Source organism: Lissotriton helveticus, chromosome 1_1, assembly GCF_964261635.1.
Source record: "Lissotriton helveticus chromosome 1_1, aLisHel1.1, whole genome shotgun sequence".
NCBI classification, from domain to species: domain Eukaryota; kingdom Metazoa; phylum Chordata; class Amphibia; order Caudata; family Salamandridae; genus Lissotriton; species Lissotriton helveticus.
In genome coordinates, this window is record NC_136057.1 from 831,876,224 (window position 1) to 831,894,429 (window position 18,206).

Genomic DNA, 18,206 nt, shown 5'->3' on the forward strand with positions numbered 1-18,206 from the left:
CGCGTCTCTCACACTACAGCCATCTTGCAGGAGCTCCCAAAACTAAGGGTTTAGGAAAGCTCAAAGGAAAACAATTCAAACTTCACATTGACGCAACCGTCACACCAACAGCTCAGAAGGCATAGAAGGGTGCCATTCCACCTACGCCCTCAAGTGGAAGTGGAAGTGAAGAAGCTAGAGGACCTCAATGTCATCGAGCCTTCAGGCTGTGGGTGGACATGCGCCTCCCAAATCAAGCAGTCAAAAGAGAACGCCATCTGACGCCCACAATAGATGACATAGTGGCAGATCTCAATGGCGCCATGTGGTTTTCAAAACTTTACTTGAACGCAGGATACCACAAGATGGAACTAGAGCCAGAAAGTAGATACATCACAACGTTCTCCACCCACATGGGCCTACGGAGGTACAAGAGACTGAGCTTCTGAGTATCTTCAGTCGCATGAAGTGTTCCATAACGCCATCAAGGAAGCTCTGTCTGGCCTACAAGGAGTCATTAACCTAAGTGACAACATTTTTGTGTTCTCCATACACACCTGCGAGCCACTCTTCAACGCCTGGAGAATTGCAGCCTGACTCTCCACAAGGCTAAGTGATCCATCTACCAGGAGTCCATAGACTTTTTGGGGTACATCTTCTCATGAGAAGGGCTGAGAGTGGATCCAAAGAACGCAACAGCCATCTGGTCAGCTAGCACCCCAACCACGCCAACCAAAGTCCGCAGTTTTCTCAGAATTGCTACCTACTGCGGCCGATTCATAACAAATCGAACCTCTCTGTCTGAACTACTGTGGGCCCTCACATGCAGCAGCAGCACCTGGGAATGGACTGCCGCAGCAAATGTGCCGTTCAATGCCAAAAAAGGCATAATGGACAAAACGGTTATGGCATACTTTCACCCAGGATTGTTATTGTTATTGTTATTGTTATATTTGATTTGTAGCGCGCTCAATCACCTACAGGCCTCTAAGCGCTCGGGAATCGATGGTAATCAACAACTTCGACAGTACAGAGGGCATCCATTTGCCTAAGTGGCTCATAAGGCTCTCCTAAATAACAACGTTTTCAGCCCCTTTCTGAAACGTAGGAGATTTCCTTCCTTACGTAGTGGCTCAGGCAGTGTGTTCCATAGATGCGGAACCAGCACCGAAAAGGCTCTTCCGCCCTTGGTGACAAGTTTGTATCGAGGGCAGACTAGTAGCTGAGAGTCTGAGGATCTAAGAGCTCTCTTTGGGCTGTACACTGCCAGACGATCTTTGATGTATGCAGGCGCCATGCCATAAATGGATAGATGGATAAATGGATGGCGCACCAAACTGGTCGTGGACGCCAGTCCAGTTGGCCTTGGAGCGGTCCTTCTCCAGGAAAGCAGCCGACAAACTTGTGCGCCGGTTGCATACGCAAGCCGAACCCTGTCAGTCATGGAAACACGGTATGCTCAGATTGAACTAGAGGCTCTCGCTATCAAGTGGGTGTGCCAGCACTTCCACCTGTACCTCTATGTGCAAGAGTTTCACATACTGACCGACCACAAGCCATTGATTGCTTTATTCAATGGGACCTCGAGACAAGCCTACAACTTTAAAGTCATATTCCGCCTGGGAACACACAACCCAGCGGACTATCTCTCCAGGCACCCAGAAGTGATGGATATACAACACCCGCCCCCAGATGCAGACCACACAGAAGAGTTTGTCAGAAGGGTCACTCGGGACACATGTCCCAAATCCGTCACACTTGAGGAAATCGGGCTGGCCACAGCCAATGACGAAACGTTGACAAGAGTCATGGATGCAACACAACAGGTGGGCAGACTTCCTGGATGGTGCACAATCTCTCTTCGCCGAAGACAACCATGCCCGGCAACAACTGTGGAGAGTCCATTGCGAAGTAAGCGAAGGAGAGCACGGAATTGTGCTAAGAGGCCAAGTCATCGTAATCCTGGAAGTGTTTCAGGATCGAATTGTAAAATTGGCACATGTCTGGCTTCAAGGGATGGTGAAAACTAAAGCCTGCCTTCGGGATAAGGTATGGTTTCCCGGCATGGACATCATGGTAGAGGAAAAAATAGGACACTGCCATTCATGCACAATAACGGGTATCGACCCCGCACCAGCACCGTTTAACACAGAGGAACCGAGTGAAATACCCTGGTCCAAAATCAGCATCGACTTTGGCAGTTTTCCTGACGGCCGCAGCACACTGGTGCTGGTTGACTCATTCTCCAAATTTGCCATACAGGAAGTGGTTGCTTCCACGGTGTTATCACACGTGCAAAAGATCCTTGACAAAACCTTTGCGTTCATGGGACTCCCTGAAGAGATCCGGTCTGACAACGGGCCTCCTTTTCAAGGCCGAGAGTTCCAGGAGTACCTTGAGAGAAAAGCTATTCGACACCGGAAAATCCTCACACAGTGCCCACAAGCAAATGGGGAGATTGAGCGCTTCATGAGGACACTCAACCGGGCTCTGCGCATTGCAGTAGAGCAAGGGTAGGATGCGGAAAGAGCGCTGAACCAATTCCTAGACGCCTACAGGCAGACCCCCTACAGCACCACTCACTGCGCACCATCTAACTTACTCTTCAGGCAGGCCCTGCGAGACAGTATCCCGACTGACCCTGCATGGAAGCCTCCAGACAGAGACAATGTGGCCATACAAGCCTGGAGGACAGTGACAAATCAAAAGGAAAGTTTGGCTAGACGGGCTAAGACACATGGGTGAGTGTGGGAGATCGCGTTGTGGTCAAAGACAGACACCCTGGTTGGAAGTTTCGAATGCCATACGAGCCGGAGGTGTGGACAGTGGGTGGTCCACGTCCAAGGAACAATGGTCTCCACACAAAGGGGTCAGCAAGTGGTCACCAGGAACGTAGCGTGGTTTAAGAAGGCCTATGAGCAGGAAGCAGACCCGGAAGAACTCACGGAGCCAGATCGGACTGGAAGTCACACAGGCAACAGTCCACTAGGGTCCACAGCTTCAACTCATGAATCCCACAGATCAAGAGATAGCGAAGCTGCGCAGAGCTCTGAGATGCTCAGCCAAGACATCACGGTTGCACCAGCACCGAACATTCCAGCTGAAACAGGGACCAGTTCCAGCTCCCAGAGTCAGAAGTATGGTCTCCGGCCGAACCCTGTACCCAGCCAAAGATTCAGAGACTTTGAGTGCATGTCCCCCTGAGCTTGTGGTACATGATGGACATGTGCTAAAGAAAAGGAGGGGTGTAGCGAGCCGTCTGGGCTCTCCCTTACATTGTAGCCAAGCACACACTCCTCGGGGCGGGCTCATCCCAAGGTAATAAATAAAGGACGGGAGATCGCATCGGGTCCCTCTGCCTCAATGATACCAACGAGTAATGTGTCATTATTTCCGCGCTGCTCTATTCCTTGATAACCCTCAGGCTGCACCGCGCCACATGCGGTACTACTCGAAAACACAGGTAGGGCTGGGGGACCCAATGAGGGTGCCATCAAAGTATGTAGTGTTTTATGTGTATCCATGCACCAGAAACTATAAACTTGCAACATACTCAAGGGGCCAGCCAATCAACTTAGGGCAAGTTTTGGAGAGGCCACAGAACCTCTTTGATCAATTTATACGTTAAAGACTGATATGCTATTCTTTTCACCATTTAGGATTGGGCAAATTTCACACTATTTGGTGTGCAAATATGGATAGTGGCATTGAAAAACTGTTAATCTGCTTAGAGGGTCTCAAAAGACCTGTCTGTTAAATATTACGACCACTATGAATGGTTACAAACGCATGGACAGTAGCCGACAAGGCACAATGTCCCACTATCCTTGCATTTTCTTTCCAAAATGTATTTTTTGAGCATCAAGCGTCCATTAAATGTACAGACTTTGCTTTTACATAAAATGTCGCCCATTTCGAAATACATCATGGGGAGCCTGCCGTAGTGCCATTAACTACTGCCAGCTCCCCTAAGACTCCCCTACTCGATTCACAAAGGAAAGCTGTGCCCCTGGAAATATCTGTGGTTTGATTATGTTTGGTAAAAAACGAATACAAAAATAGCAAAGTATTCAGTGTTTTAGGATGACCCGAAGTTGCTGGAATGTTTCATACAATTGCACTTGTGTTTTACTGCAGGTACCTTCACAATGTACGCAAGATACAAAATTGTGCAGAAGCAAAACGAAGCGGCCACTTACATTCCTAACTGGTTGAACAGGTTCTCATTAATAATCGGCGTGCTTGGCTGCATTGGAATGGTGATAGTAGCTACTTTTCAGGTACATTTCAGATAATGTTATGTGAACTTGTAACTTAAACGTAATTGATTTCTAAATATATAAATAATGCTAATATGTTTTGCTAAACATCTTCCATTCGAATAAGCCAATTTAAAATCTCTGGCTGAGTAACTGCAAAAGTGATTTAATAAAAAAAAACTGGGAAATCCTAGCGGTTAGTCAGGTCGGGTTCACAACAGATTCCTAGACGCCCATTTGCTGAAATGTTACATGTTAAAGTGGTTTGGGATTCGAAGCCCGGTAACTTATCAATCACTAGCAGGTCACAGGTTCTAATCTTGGCATAGCCAACTGAGCCTGTAACTCTTATGAGATAGACAAAACGAGCAATTATGAGATAGGTCAAAATAGCATCTTCTATTCAGGAGCCTAGTGGAAATCCGGTTTACTATGTTATATACAATGTTTATTGTTCTTTTTAATTGCACATAACCTAAATCAGACTGTAGAGTCGCCATTCCGAGTGGTATCTGTGGAAGCCTCTTATCGCTTCAAGACTTGTGACAACATTAGAGCATGGTAAATCAAGTGAAACGCATGTGTATGAAGATGGACCAAGACCCACAAAGATGTGTGTGTCTTGTGCAGAAGGGGCACAATGTAACCAATGCTGATGGGGGGGGGCACCTTCTCACTTTAACATAATATGGCCTTACCATAAAGAATGCTGATCAAGAAACAAATTCAGTGCAGAATATACCAGAGAACATATGTTTACCTGCATCTAGAACAAAGGGGCAGATATATCATCCGTTTTTTTTGTCGCAAACGCTGCGATTCGCAAAAAAGCAGCGTTTGCGACAAAAAAATCGGCAAATGTGATGTATGATGAAAATCGCATCGCAAAATTAAGGAATCGCAAAATTTGCGATTCCTTAATTTCGCGCAAGCATTTAAGGAATCGCAAAAAGCGATTCCTTAAATGCTTTGTAAGAGGAAATCGCAAATTACCACCAACTTGTAGTTGGTGTTAATTTGCGATTTCTTTTACAAATGTACTTTTTGGCATTTGTAAAGGTGCCATGTGGAGCTCATACATGCCCTTAGGGCATGTATGTGCGCCGTATGCGCACACATGTACATTTCAGGGGTGCAGCAGGGTGTCCTTAAGACACCCTTGCAGCCTTGAAATTATTCTCAATTTGCGATTAGCAAATTGCGAATCGCAAATTGAGAATAACTTCCCATTCCTTCCAATGGGCCTATAGAAATGAATGGGAAAATATTCCTTAATTGCGAATTCGCAATTTGCAATTCGCAAATAAGGAATATTAAGAAATCGCAAAAAAAATTGCGATTCTTTTTAGATGCATACCATTTTGCAATCCTCAAATAGCGATTCTCAAAAAATCGCTATTTGAGAATCGCAAATAGGTATTTTGATACATCTGCCCCAAAGTGAGGTGTGAAAGCAAGCAGCGATGTAGACTAACCATTCTCAGCATTTGTTTATACTACTTTCCACATTAGTTATCAATTTCGGTGTGCAACACTCGGAAAATACATAATACATTTATATAATTCTTTCAATTCGCTAATACCATTCCATTTAAACAGTGATATAATTTGTTAAATTCTTCAATATTACACATAACAGCGATGCTAAAAACAATAGTATTATTTATGTTTGAGTTGATTTGGATAATAAATCTGATTGGCAACTGAACCCCCAGGGTTGCACACCTAGCGCCACTGTATGTTGGCGCACACAGAGGTGTGTAGATATCACACATCAGGGTAAGATATCCTGGTTGGAGATGTTAAGCTCTATATCCTCATATTGGGCCCAGACATGATAAAGGATATTTAGATGGTTCACCCATTGTGTATTGAGGTTAATACACCAATCCAAGCTCATCCTAATCAGGATTTGCAGCTGGAGGATGGGGTGTCAAGGGTGATATCTCGGGCAGTCTGGCAACCACTCTAATTTAGGAAATGAGACCACTTACTAAACTACTGCTTGGTAATGATAGCTATGTAGAACTCAGGCTTAAACAGTTTCTGGCATCTGAGGTTGCATTTCTCTTTTCGAGGATTCACCAAGAGTTGCCAAAATTCAAGAAGAGATGACATTTGGGGATTGCCTCAAGAAGTCAAAAGTGCCTGTAAACTTTGGATGTTTGAAATATTTTGGTCATTAGGATATTTTGGCAGATTCTGAGTAGCCTTGTCCCAGACCCACTAAGATGTACCCGGGGATGTTTAGATATGGGGCAAAGGGCACATGCATTGTACCAGGTTGCCACAAATGACGGTATTCCATTGCCCGCCTCCACCGGTATCATTAAACCCTCCCCCACCAGTAATGACTGTGGTGAAATAGTGGGTAGTGTTCGGCCTTAATCCTGGCCCATAGCATAGTTGATACATTGCAACAATCGATCTGCTACCTTTGTTGCGTTGACGGGGGTCATTCAAGAAAGCTATAGTGAGGGAACAGTGTCCTGAAGATTGAGGGAAATAGGTTTCCGGGACAAAGACCGGTCGCTCCAAGTGATGGAACAGGACTGTCTCTCAGACAGCCGGCTTACAAAATTTGGAATGCCTCAAGGCTCCTCCCTCAGCCATACCCTATTTAATATATATGTTAGACAGCTTGCCACCATCATGCAGGAGTTTGGCATCATAGGCGTATTGTATGCTGACGACATCCAGTTGATCGTTTCTCTGTCCCAAGATCACAACCAAGATAACTCTCTATTGGGTCCCTGTCTTAATAAACTGGCCCACTGGCTGTCAAACAGCTACCTAAAATTGAACAGCGAAAAGACCGAACTCATGATTTTAGGTAACAGGGCCATTCCCAGCCCCACTGAATAACTGGCCACCCTGTATGGGAGACCCTCCGGTCCCTAAACCGGTGGTAAAAAACGTAGGCATCTGGCTTGATAAATCACTCTCAATCAACCAACAGTCAAACAAATTGTCTGGTATCTGCTTCGGACTTCTGAGAATACTCAGAAAGATACTGGAACTTATCCAGGAGAAGCTCAGGAAAACAGTCCTGCAGTCTTTGATAGTCTCCCATTTGGACTATGGGAACTCTCTTTACTTTGGCTCGCCTAAATATGTGATCAAGAGGCTCCAGATGGTGCTGAATGTGGCGGCTAGGCTCTTGTTCAAACTCTACAGACACACGTCTGCAAGAGACTCCCTGAAAGTACTACACTGGCTACCAATCGCGGCAAGAGTAAAATTCAAATCACTTATCTTTGCCCACAGGGCAAAGCAATGTAAATAATAAAGGCCCAGAAAAACTCAGACATCTGATCTCTGCATATGCCCCCATCAGGCCACTAAGGTCCTCCCTCTCATACCTCCTCAGCACCCCCAGAATTAAAAAATAATGATGGGGAGGCAGATCTTTCTCATACCTGATCCCAAAACCATGGAATGAGCTACGTCTGGACCTAAGAGGGCTGCAAAGTGAACTGGCAATCAGGAAAAAGCTGAAGACCTGGCTATTCCTGTTAAACCACTAATGGACTCTGTCGCTCACCACAGCTCTCATCGTCAATGAGGGGAAGCCTTTGGTTTGCCATGCGCTATATAAATCTCAAATGAAATGAAATCAAATCAAGGTTCTTGACGATAGCTGAGAACTCACAAACCCGCTCTCCATAAAATAATATTGTCCATAGATGGACATGTTACTTGAACTATTCTATGCTGCTGTGTAGGCTCCAGAAAATTGTTTGCAGTATTATTTTTGCCTCAGAAGGTGGAAGAACTTCCTAGTTTGTTTTGTCCTTCATCCTTTTAATTGGCATATATTTTTGACATATACAAAATGAAATATGCAAAAAAAGTGCCTGTGCTCAATATCATCCTTAAGATTTAGGGGGTCTGGGCAAGACATATTTTGGGGGCTCCTGTCCGAAACAAGATTTGAATGCTATTACCCATTTCATGGTAACTCAAGCCAGCATGATACCAAACACTACTAAGTTGTATTTTAAACTTTAACAGGGCCACACAATAGCAGGAAATATGTCTTACTAGGGACCCCAAAAATCCTTAATATGACATGGGGTAGAAAAACAGAGTCAGAGGTAGAGGTAGGCAGAGAGAAGTTTAGAAATAGAAAAGACACAGGTCAAAGAGAGAAAGTTCACTTTCCCAGTGGGGGCAGGGGGCAAGTGCCCACTTTTTCTATGCTTTGAAACATCCCTGCCTATGCCCCCCCTGTAAACATTGATAAATTGACCTATTCCTTATTAGCACACTTAACTTGCCTGTAGGTATCTACTAATGGTGTAAAAGATACACCCAGTGTCTGAATTCCCCTTATTGGCTGCAGCACATATTGTGCCATCTACGTCAGTGATAGAGCAAAGATGGCTACAGGCCTACCCTATAGAGTCTGACTCCAGCAGTGTAAATCCTGCAGTGTGACATATCAAAATAATCCTTTTCGACCAGAGAGATCCCCCTTTAAACATTAGCAGTCATCCCTATGTAGGCCTTGTAGCACAGATGGTAGAGAGCATGGTATGTAAAAGTGGGACAGGTAGAAAATGTATATTACAGTGTCTCTACAGTGACAGGTCTAAACATATATTTTCACCATAGCAGGCCTAGCTGTTCTATGTAGAAAACCAACAGAACAGATTAAACTACTAATATTGCTAACTTTGGAATGTGACCAGCTAGAAACATATTTAAACAACTATTGTTAATAGCTATTAAAATCCAATTCAATGGTGGAGTCAGATTTTCTATAAAGATTAAGGAAAGGTAACTTTTAGAACGTTATCTTTAATCCTGCGTGAAGCTCCTGCAGGTTCCCCAGCGAATCCCAGACTGTAATTGGCCTGAATAATGTGTAAATGAGGTGTAAAATTCCTCTCAGGAGCTACACAATAGAACAGCTTGATTCACAGGTCATCCTGAATGGGCAGCATTGACTTATGTCAGCTTAGCAGAATATGGAGGACAGCAGAGATTCCTTATCAGGGGCTTCAGGACGCAGCACAGCTGTCTCCTGTGAGGCCCCGCCTCATTTTCAATTTATTTTTTGATAACCACATTTTTATTGTTTTCCATAGGAACACAAAAGAAAATCACATCAAGACTTCCAGGCCACAACTTCAACCCCGGACTCCCCGCACCATACAGACCACAATTCAATTGATTCCCCATTGTAATCCATAGTTGTCTCGCCATTCGCCCCAAATCCGTTGGTGCTTTCGCGGATAACCACAGGCCACCTATATAGGCAGTTCTTGTTGGGCGGACCAGTCCAACCTGATTCACCATTCCACCAGGGTGGGAGGTGGTGCTCATTTGCATGCTGTGTCCCTCTTGGCAACCAAGAAAGTCATCTTCGCAAACACAGGATGATGATGGGAGCAACGCGACATGTAAAGCAAACTGTTGCAATATGTTAGAGAATCGATATAGTTCTTATTTGGGTGAACTCCCTATCCCCCAGTATCACGCCACCAATCTCTTTACCGGTGATAGTGCTAGGACTGCATATCTCCAGTAAGTCACCAGGAACTGCCCACACCCTTCCTGTGACAAATTGGGGTGTTGGTTGCGAGTGGGGTGGATAGGCCCTTTGCAAGCAGCAGTACAGTTTTTGGAAGGGTGAACCTCAAGAGTCACTAAATTAACTTGCGCTTGACCCTCTGGTAGCTTGGTACAAAAGCAGTCAGGCTTAACAGAGGAAATCCATAGAGTATTTATGAATCACTTAAACAGTAATAAAGTGAAAACACAACACAAGAAAAATCTCACTCCAATTTAGAAAAACAGAGTAAAATTGAAAAACATATTTGACACAAAAACAAACAAAAATCCAATCTATAGAACCAGAGATGTGCAGTTTCATAGATTTAGCTAAGTAAAGCGCCTTAAAGCACAAAGCTGCACTAGCAGTTATGTGGTTGTGCTAGATCACAAGTTCAAGCTGACCACAATGGAGCACTGGCCAAACACAGGGATCAGGGTAGTACTGCTGAAAAAGTTACCTTCTCAAAGTCAGCCGCAAAGAGTTCAGTTTGCGGTGGAAGAGGCCGCGAGGAGCAGGGGGAGATTCACAGATGGTCCTCACTATAGCGCAAAGAGCAAGCTGGAACTCATCGTCCTCATTGTATAGCGTAGGTCATTTGGGGCGTCGTGGACGGTCGTTGCTGGAATTTCATTTTGATGGTGAACGTGGGCTGTTAATGCTGTAGTGCAGATCCCGTACTGCTGGTTGTCACTGGTGTTCGCTGTAGTGTGAAGAGTCATATCCACCAGAGCTTCACATTGGTGGTCATTGTGGGTGACAAGATCTCGGTGTGAATGGTCCTGTTCGTGAGTGCGAAGAGCTCAAAACTTCAGGATGTCTCCTTTTACGGAGAAGTGCACTCTGATGCCAACTAATAGCCCGGGACCTTGTTATGTCCATGTAGCTCTGCACAGGAGGTCACGCAGCTGACCTTTGGGAAAGTCCAGTCTTCCTTCTCAGACAGCAGGGCAGACTGAGGCAGCAGGGCAGTCCGCTGGCAGCAGAGCAGTCCTTCAGTGGTATCCACAGGTACAGCAGTGTACTGAAGAGTTAGTCTGATGGTCCAATATTTATACCAGGTGGCAGCTTTGAAGTGGGAGAAACTTCTAGACTCCCCCCCCCCCCATCTGGTTCTGGAATTTCCTTCCCCCCTGCCCTTGTCTCAGGATGTCTGGAATCACAAAAGTCTAGTGTAAGGTTTTCTATGTGTGTGCTGAGGCAGCTCCTTGCAAATGTAAATGTAGGTGACAGCTCCGACTCTTCCATCAGGTCAGGAAGCACCATCCTGCTAACAACCAGTCCCCCTTTGTGATACTGTCTAGGCAGAATACACAAAGACTAATTTACAACTACACCTAGTCATGTGACCCAGGATTAAGACACCAACTGGTTAGGACAAGAAAATGGCAACTTTCTAAAACTGTAATTTTCAGAATAGTAAATTAAAATTCAACTTTTCAATTAAAGTGGGTTTTAAATTATGATTGCTTAGACACTACACATGATAATTCTACCATAAATGATCACTTATTAAACGTAATAAGGTAACCCAATATTATTCTACTGGAGATGTAGGCCTTGCAACAGTGAAAAATGAATTTAAGAGTTCTTCACTACTTTAGGATTGTTTGAAAACTATAGGCACCCAGCACTTTATGGATATGACAGTATGCTACTGGCATGGTCTTATCTAAAGGAGTTTTTATGGGTTTCTCTTGGATGTACAACTCAGGCTATTTTATTTTATTAATGCTGATTGCTTTTTTATTTATTGTGCATGGCTCGAACTAAGTGACGAAATTATAATAATGCTGAATCAGTCATGATTCCTTTATAACATTTTTTTTGACACATACTAATTTTGTGGACATGTGAACTCACTGACTGTACAGAGGCCAATGTATATGACCATCTGGCAACTCCATTGAGTCTGGTATTGTGTATTTATTTTGGCCGTTATATTTTTATGTACTGTATGTATCTATTGTCATGCACTTTAATGGTGTTGTTATTTTTGTTGCTATATTCTCATGTATTGTATGTAGTTTATTGCTATACACTTTAATGGTCGCATGACCATTGTGAGTTCTTCACTACCAGGACACGTAAAACTGAAAAGTACATGTTCAACTTTTTAAATACAATGCACCCTGCATTGAGAGCTGTCCAGGGCCTACCTTGGGGGTGGCTTATTTGTATTAAAAAGAAGGTTTAGGCCTGGCAAAAAAAAATATTTCAGCAGGTTGAAATGGCAGTTTAAAATGGCTCACAGGCTGCAATAGCACACCATAAACATGTTTAAAAAGGCTACTTAAGTGGGTGGCTCAATAAGTGCTGCAGGCCCACTAGTAGCATTTAATTTACAGGTCCTTGGGTACATCTAGTACCACTTCAATAGGCATTTACCAGCAAAAAAAATGTGCCAGTTGGATTTACACCAATTTTACCAAGCTTAGGGGAGAGAGGACAAGGACGTTAGAACTAGTTAGCAGTGGTAAAGTGCACAGAGTCCTAAAAGGCAACAAAAACAGGTTCAGAAAAAAGGAGGTATAGGGTAAAACATTTGGGGGTGACCCTGCGGTGAGGGCCGAATCCAGCGCACCGCAACCCATGGGTCCCTGGGCCACCTTGTGGTCAATCATTGTGGATTGTACTGAAAGCTTCCAACAGCTTATCTTTTTTGTTGCCAAGATTCTCACCTACAGGGCCGTTTCTAGGTGTTTTGCCACCCTAGGCGAGAATTGAAAAATACCGCCCCCCTCCCTTTTACTACCACCACTCTCTCCCTGGTCATCCAGGCTAGAAGAATTAATGCATTAGACATAAAAGAACTTGTATTCAACATTAAACAATAAATCACATCAAACATTAAATAACTAAATAAGCACTGTTCATGATCTCTAATGTGAAACTGGTAAACCATGTATTTTTCTACTGAAATTGTGACATGTCCCATGGGTCTCTCTTGGCTCATGGAACTGCGCAGATAGGTTTTTATTAATTTGAGTTTTGAAAAACTCCTCTCTGCACTTGCCACTGATATCGGTAAAGTCAAAAGGATACGAAGAGCTACGAACAAATTAGGGAAACGATTTTAAATTAAATAGTAAATATAATTCCTATTAAAACTTTTTAAGTGGAGACCGGAGCAGAGCAAGGAGCGGATCTGGAGCAAGTATTTTGCTGTGGAGCGGAGCAAGTAAAAAAAATGGTGCTCCAAACCTCTTCTAAATATGATTACACTTTACAGACACAGACACAGTCATACATATGTATGAACACAATTTGCTTTTGAAAGTCGGGGTTTCCCCATTTTACATCTTGCAATACAGAATTTTTCAAATTGGCTGACTGTTCACAAATTAATTAGTTTTCGGTCTTGTGCTGCTCGATCCCGGGACTTCTGGCGCTGTCTCTTGTGGCGGCTCTCGATCCGTCCATGCTTCATCCTAGAGGCTCTTCCCGTGTGATGATCCGGTGGAAGGCTGCGATTTAGCAAGCTTTATATGATTTCGTCACTGAGGTCCGATGGGGTCGAGAGTGAAATCGGTATCCAAAGTCTAAAGTACATTTCAGAAGTCCTTTTTGTCTGAAGTCCTCCCCGTCAGCGAGACTTGCATATTTATAACGGCGCGCACGGCCCCCGCCCTTGGCCCTAACGTGACGTTGAATTGTAGAAGGTGCTACCCAATGTGCTTTCGAGGTTCAAGGGATCTTATGTGGATTTAGTCCGTCTCATGCCTGTAGAATTGCTGTTTTTGAGCTGAACATCATAATGCATCACCACAAACAAAGGGGTATTAACACAGGAAAAGAATGACGCTCGCCAGGTATCGTGATATGAAACACATATATATTTTTTGATGTGCCACAGGTGAGGGAAAACCCCTAAACGTCCAGAGTTGGGACCACAGGGTCTGTAAAGGACAATGTCAATTCCTATGCACACGCATTAGAGTGATACAAAAGTTTGACTGATTGAAAGTGAAAAGACAGAGGAGAGTAGTATCTCTTGAAGTGTTCTTTTTTTTTTATTCAAATGACAACACAAAGTCCAGCCAACACGTGTTTCGTCATTAGGGTATTAAACCCTCTGCTTCTTCAGGGCTGTAACGTAAAGCGTATGAAATCCTAGTCCCAAAAACCGGTGATAATTGTGACCCGGCTGGGTATAAGTAATCCAATGTATCCCATCAAATATTACTGTGCCGTGAGTCTTTAAATAAAGGCATTTGAAATGGATTGTAACAGTCACTCAAGTAGTGTCAGTGTGAAAGGTAGTAAATTGCAGGAAGGCCGATGTGAGATGCAAACTAGTCTCCAGTGAGTACGCTGCGTAGTCCACACAATCCCGAGAATGCGTTCAGAACCGGAAATGCATCAAACCACTGCAATGAACACATAATCGCAACTGCTGCGTGCCACCATGCTAAAATCACATACTACTTTGCAAAGATTATGTTTAGTTTAATAAATGAATTTCATTACGGAGAGATATGGCGTTATGGCCAAAGTGCCACCATGGTGCTGAGGAACCAGGTTCAAGTCTCTGTGTCGGCTCAACAGCCTGTGATTCTTGGCAAATTACTTAATATCCTAATGACTTCATGACAGTACTTTTGGGGCGAATTTGTGCTATTTAAAACTGCACAAAAAATAGATTTTGATGTGATGCAGAAACCCTGCTGATGAAACAACAAACGACCATAAACTTACTTTAATTGCCATCCTCAGATTTTCCCAATGAGAAGCGAGGAGAGAAAAGCACCCAAAGAGAAGTTCCACAAACCCAATTGCAGCACATTTTAATTAAAAGCCTGAAAAACCAGATCTGTTAACAAATACACTGGACATCCACCATTAATATTTGTTGTGGTATTAACATGTATTTGTGAGCCTGGCTTGATTTGTTTTTCCCCCACCCAATACAGAGCTTGCTGTTATTCAATCGCCATTAGCTCACATCCTCCTCCGTGCCCACAGCCATGAAAAGCCATGGTTCAGCTTCAGCTCGCCTACCCTCAAATGGATACTCAAGCTCTGACAGATACACAGCTAAATAGAGGCCAATATTCAATACAGTATCACTGTACTGATGCTGCTACTAAATCCAACAAGCAGTAAATATCATCTGAAGCCAATGCGAGCTTTTGTCTTTCCAATTTCATGTTTGTCTGTGTGAAGCTTAAGCATTCAGTGAATTGTGTAATTCAGATCTTGGCCTGTCTCAGAGATCATATAAACTTTTTTTAGGTCTCGCCTGAGAGATACTATACAATGACAAGCCATACCATACCATACAATGACAGCCCGTACCATCTCATACAATGGCAGCCTGTACCATACATACAATATTATACTATACAATAACAGACCATACCATACTTATCGCTACAATGACAGACCATACCATACCATACAGTGACAGATCATGTACTAAACTCTACAATGACAGACCATAGCATACCATTTTTTTTTGTGCAAATATATTTTTATTGCAGATATGTTATTACACATGTATGCCATTCGGCAACTTTGTAACCAGCGTTTGTAGTCCTTGGAACAGAAACATTTGAAGTACACAGCCATTTAGCCCACAACCCGGGGGTCGGGCGGCAATTTTCAAAGTCTGAACGCATGTGTACGTGTCACAATAATAGAACCAGGTCTGGTTAACAGACGGAGGACTGCATCTGCTTTTCTTTTCTCCCCCCAAATTACCAACAAACAAGCTAAAACTACCCCTGGAGCTATCACTAACAGTTCTACTTAATTACTCCTTTCAACTCTCCTCCCCTCCCGGTTCCCTCCCCCCAAAACATGAGTGGTGGTGTGGGCGCTTACCAATCCACATGATAGAACTCAGCTGATTCATCACCGGGTCAGCAGAAACTACGCTATAATAGTAACCATCACACAGATGTGAAACCTACTCTTCCTCCTCTGGCAGCTGGCTGTCTTTCAAGGATTGGACCATGGCCTCCCAAGACCGTGCGACCTCCAACGCTTTCTCGTGACCTGAGCGGGTAGCCTGTCGGAGCCGCACTACACCCTCGCAACTAGCCCACCTGCAGAACTCCCCTCTCCATCTCTCAAATGACGGGCCCTCCTTCGCCTTCCAATGCAAGTAATTTCGCGTTTCGCCAGCAAAAGCCCCAAGTCAATAATTTTGCTGGTTACCTTGGTCTTAGACGTGTGTGGGAACCAGTGCAGCAAGCAGGTGGCCATGTCATACTCTATGTGTCTGTCCGTGATCATGTTCAGAAGCTCCCCTACTTCTTCCCAGTAGCTCCCCATGAGTGGGCAAAGCCACAGCATATGCTCCAACTCAACACCCTCCTCTTGACATCGCGGGCATGCAGCATCCTGGATCAGGAAGTATTTCCGGACTTTCCCTGGCGTTAGGTAGGCCCTATGCAGTATACAGTTCTGAATTAGCTGGAAACGCGCGTTTCTCGTGCATTTCCATGCCCGTTGGAGGATTTGGGCCCAAGCGGTATCCGTTATCTGTCGACCCATATTTGTTTCCCATTTCGCTTTAAGGGCATCCAAAGGACGTATGCCTTCCCGGAGAAGCCGAGATTGGAGGCAAGTCACTGCATTAACCGTGCCCGCCGCCATTACCACATATTGGCAAGCAAGGGTTTCCACTGGTTCCAATTTCCCGGATTTCCAGTGTTTTTGAATCGCAGTCGTGACCGCAGCATGAAGCAAGAAGTCCCCCTCAGGCAGTCCGAACGTTTCCTGCAGTCTCCAGCGAGTACGCTGCGTAGTCCACACAATCCCGGGAATGCGTTCAGAACCGGAAATGCATCAAACCACTGCAATGAACACATAATTGCAACTGCTGCGTGCCACCATGCTAAAATCACATACTACTTTGCAAAGATTATGTTTAGTTTAATAAATGAATTTCATTACGGGGAGATATGGCGTTCCATTACGGAGAGATATGGCGCACCAATTCCTGGTTCACATATAGGTCTCCCACCACCTGGACCCCCATCTGTTCCCAGTCCGCTAGCGGAGTCCAGTCCCCACCATGCGGCCGTGCCGTCAGCATGCCCAACTGTATCTCCGGTGCGTATGGGTGGGGAGTCCCTGCTCTTTTTTGCATCCTATTCCAGCAGAGTCTGAGGGTCCGTTCTTCCCCCGTCAAGTCTCTCAGATCCAGCTTTTGCTGCAGAACTATGTAGACTTGCACATGACGAGGGATTCCCCTTCCCCATCCACTCTCCGGGCCTCGATACTCCCTCGCCACATTTTGCGTCAAAACCTGCAATTGGGCCGCCAGGTAGTAGAGTTCAAAGTCTGGCACCGCCAGGCCCCCCTCCGATCTGGGCCGCATCAATGTTGCCAGAGCTATGCGCCGCCTACCGCTGCCCCAGATGAAACCCCCCATCAACGACCTCAGTTCCCTGAAGATTCTCGTTGGGATCCAGATCGGCAGTGTACGAAAATAGTACAGGAGTCTGGGGAGCGCCACCATCTTAAGCAGTGCAATTCTGCCCATAACCGACAGAGGGAGCGTCGCCCAGAAATCCATGCAGTTTTTCAGAGCTCTAATACCCCGGGCCACATTACCCTCCAGTATATCTTGGTCTACGTGATAATTTTGGACCGCCAAGTACATAATGCATGCAGGTTCCCATTTAACGTTACCCAGTTCAGCTGGCGGAGCGAGGCTCCGTCGCACCGGGAAGAGGCATGTCTTGGACCAGTTCACCTTAAGACCAGAGACCCTCCCAAAGCTGGTTAACATAGAGGTCGCCCCATGTAAAACCTCCTCGGGTTTCCGGAGAAACAAAAGCAGATCATCGGCATACAACGAGACAGACCATAGCATACCATACAATATCAGGCCATACCATACCATGCTATGCTATACAGTGGCTGGCCACACCACACCATACCATGCTAAACTCAACGACAGACCATACCATACCATGCTATACAATCACAGGCCATACTGTATACTAAATTATAGAGTGACAGACCATACCATACATCTATACATAGACAAGCCATACCATACCATACTAAACTATACAATGACAGACCATACCATATTACACAATGATAGGCCATACCACACCATACCATACAATGACAGGCCATACCATACTATACAATGTCATGTCATACCTTATTATACAACGGCAGACCATAAAATACTATACTATACTATACAATGACATATCATACCATACTATACAAAGGCAGGGCATACCATACCATGTAATGACAGCCCATGCCATACAAAAACAGGCCATACCATACCAGTCAATGACTTGCCATACCATAACATACTATATTATACAACTACAGGCCATGATACAAAATGCTATAGTATACTATAATATACTACACTATACTATACTATACTATACTATACTATATAATGACATATCATTCCATACTATACA

General features: G+C 44.5%; 1 protein-coding gene across 1 annotated transcript in view; it reads left to right on the forward strand.

The window, feature by feature from the left end:
• The window catches only part of DRAM1 (DNA damage regulated autophagy modulator 1), a 266,057-nt gene that overhangs the window by 54,157 nt on the left and 193,694 nt on the right, over positions 1-18,206 (forward strand). Inside the window, exon 3 of the mRNA XM_078674633.1 lies at positions 4,117-4,259. Within this exon, the coding sequence (XP_078530759.1) occupies positions 4,117-4,259 (143 nt within the window). The remainder of the gene's footprint in view (positions 1-4,116; positions 4,260-18,206) is intronic.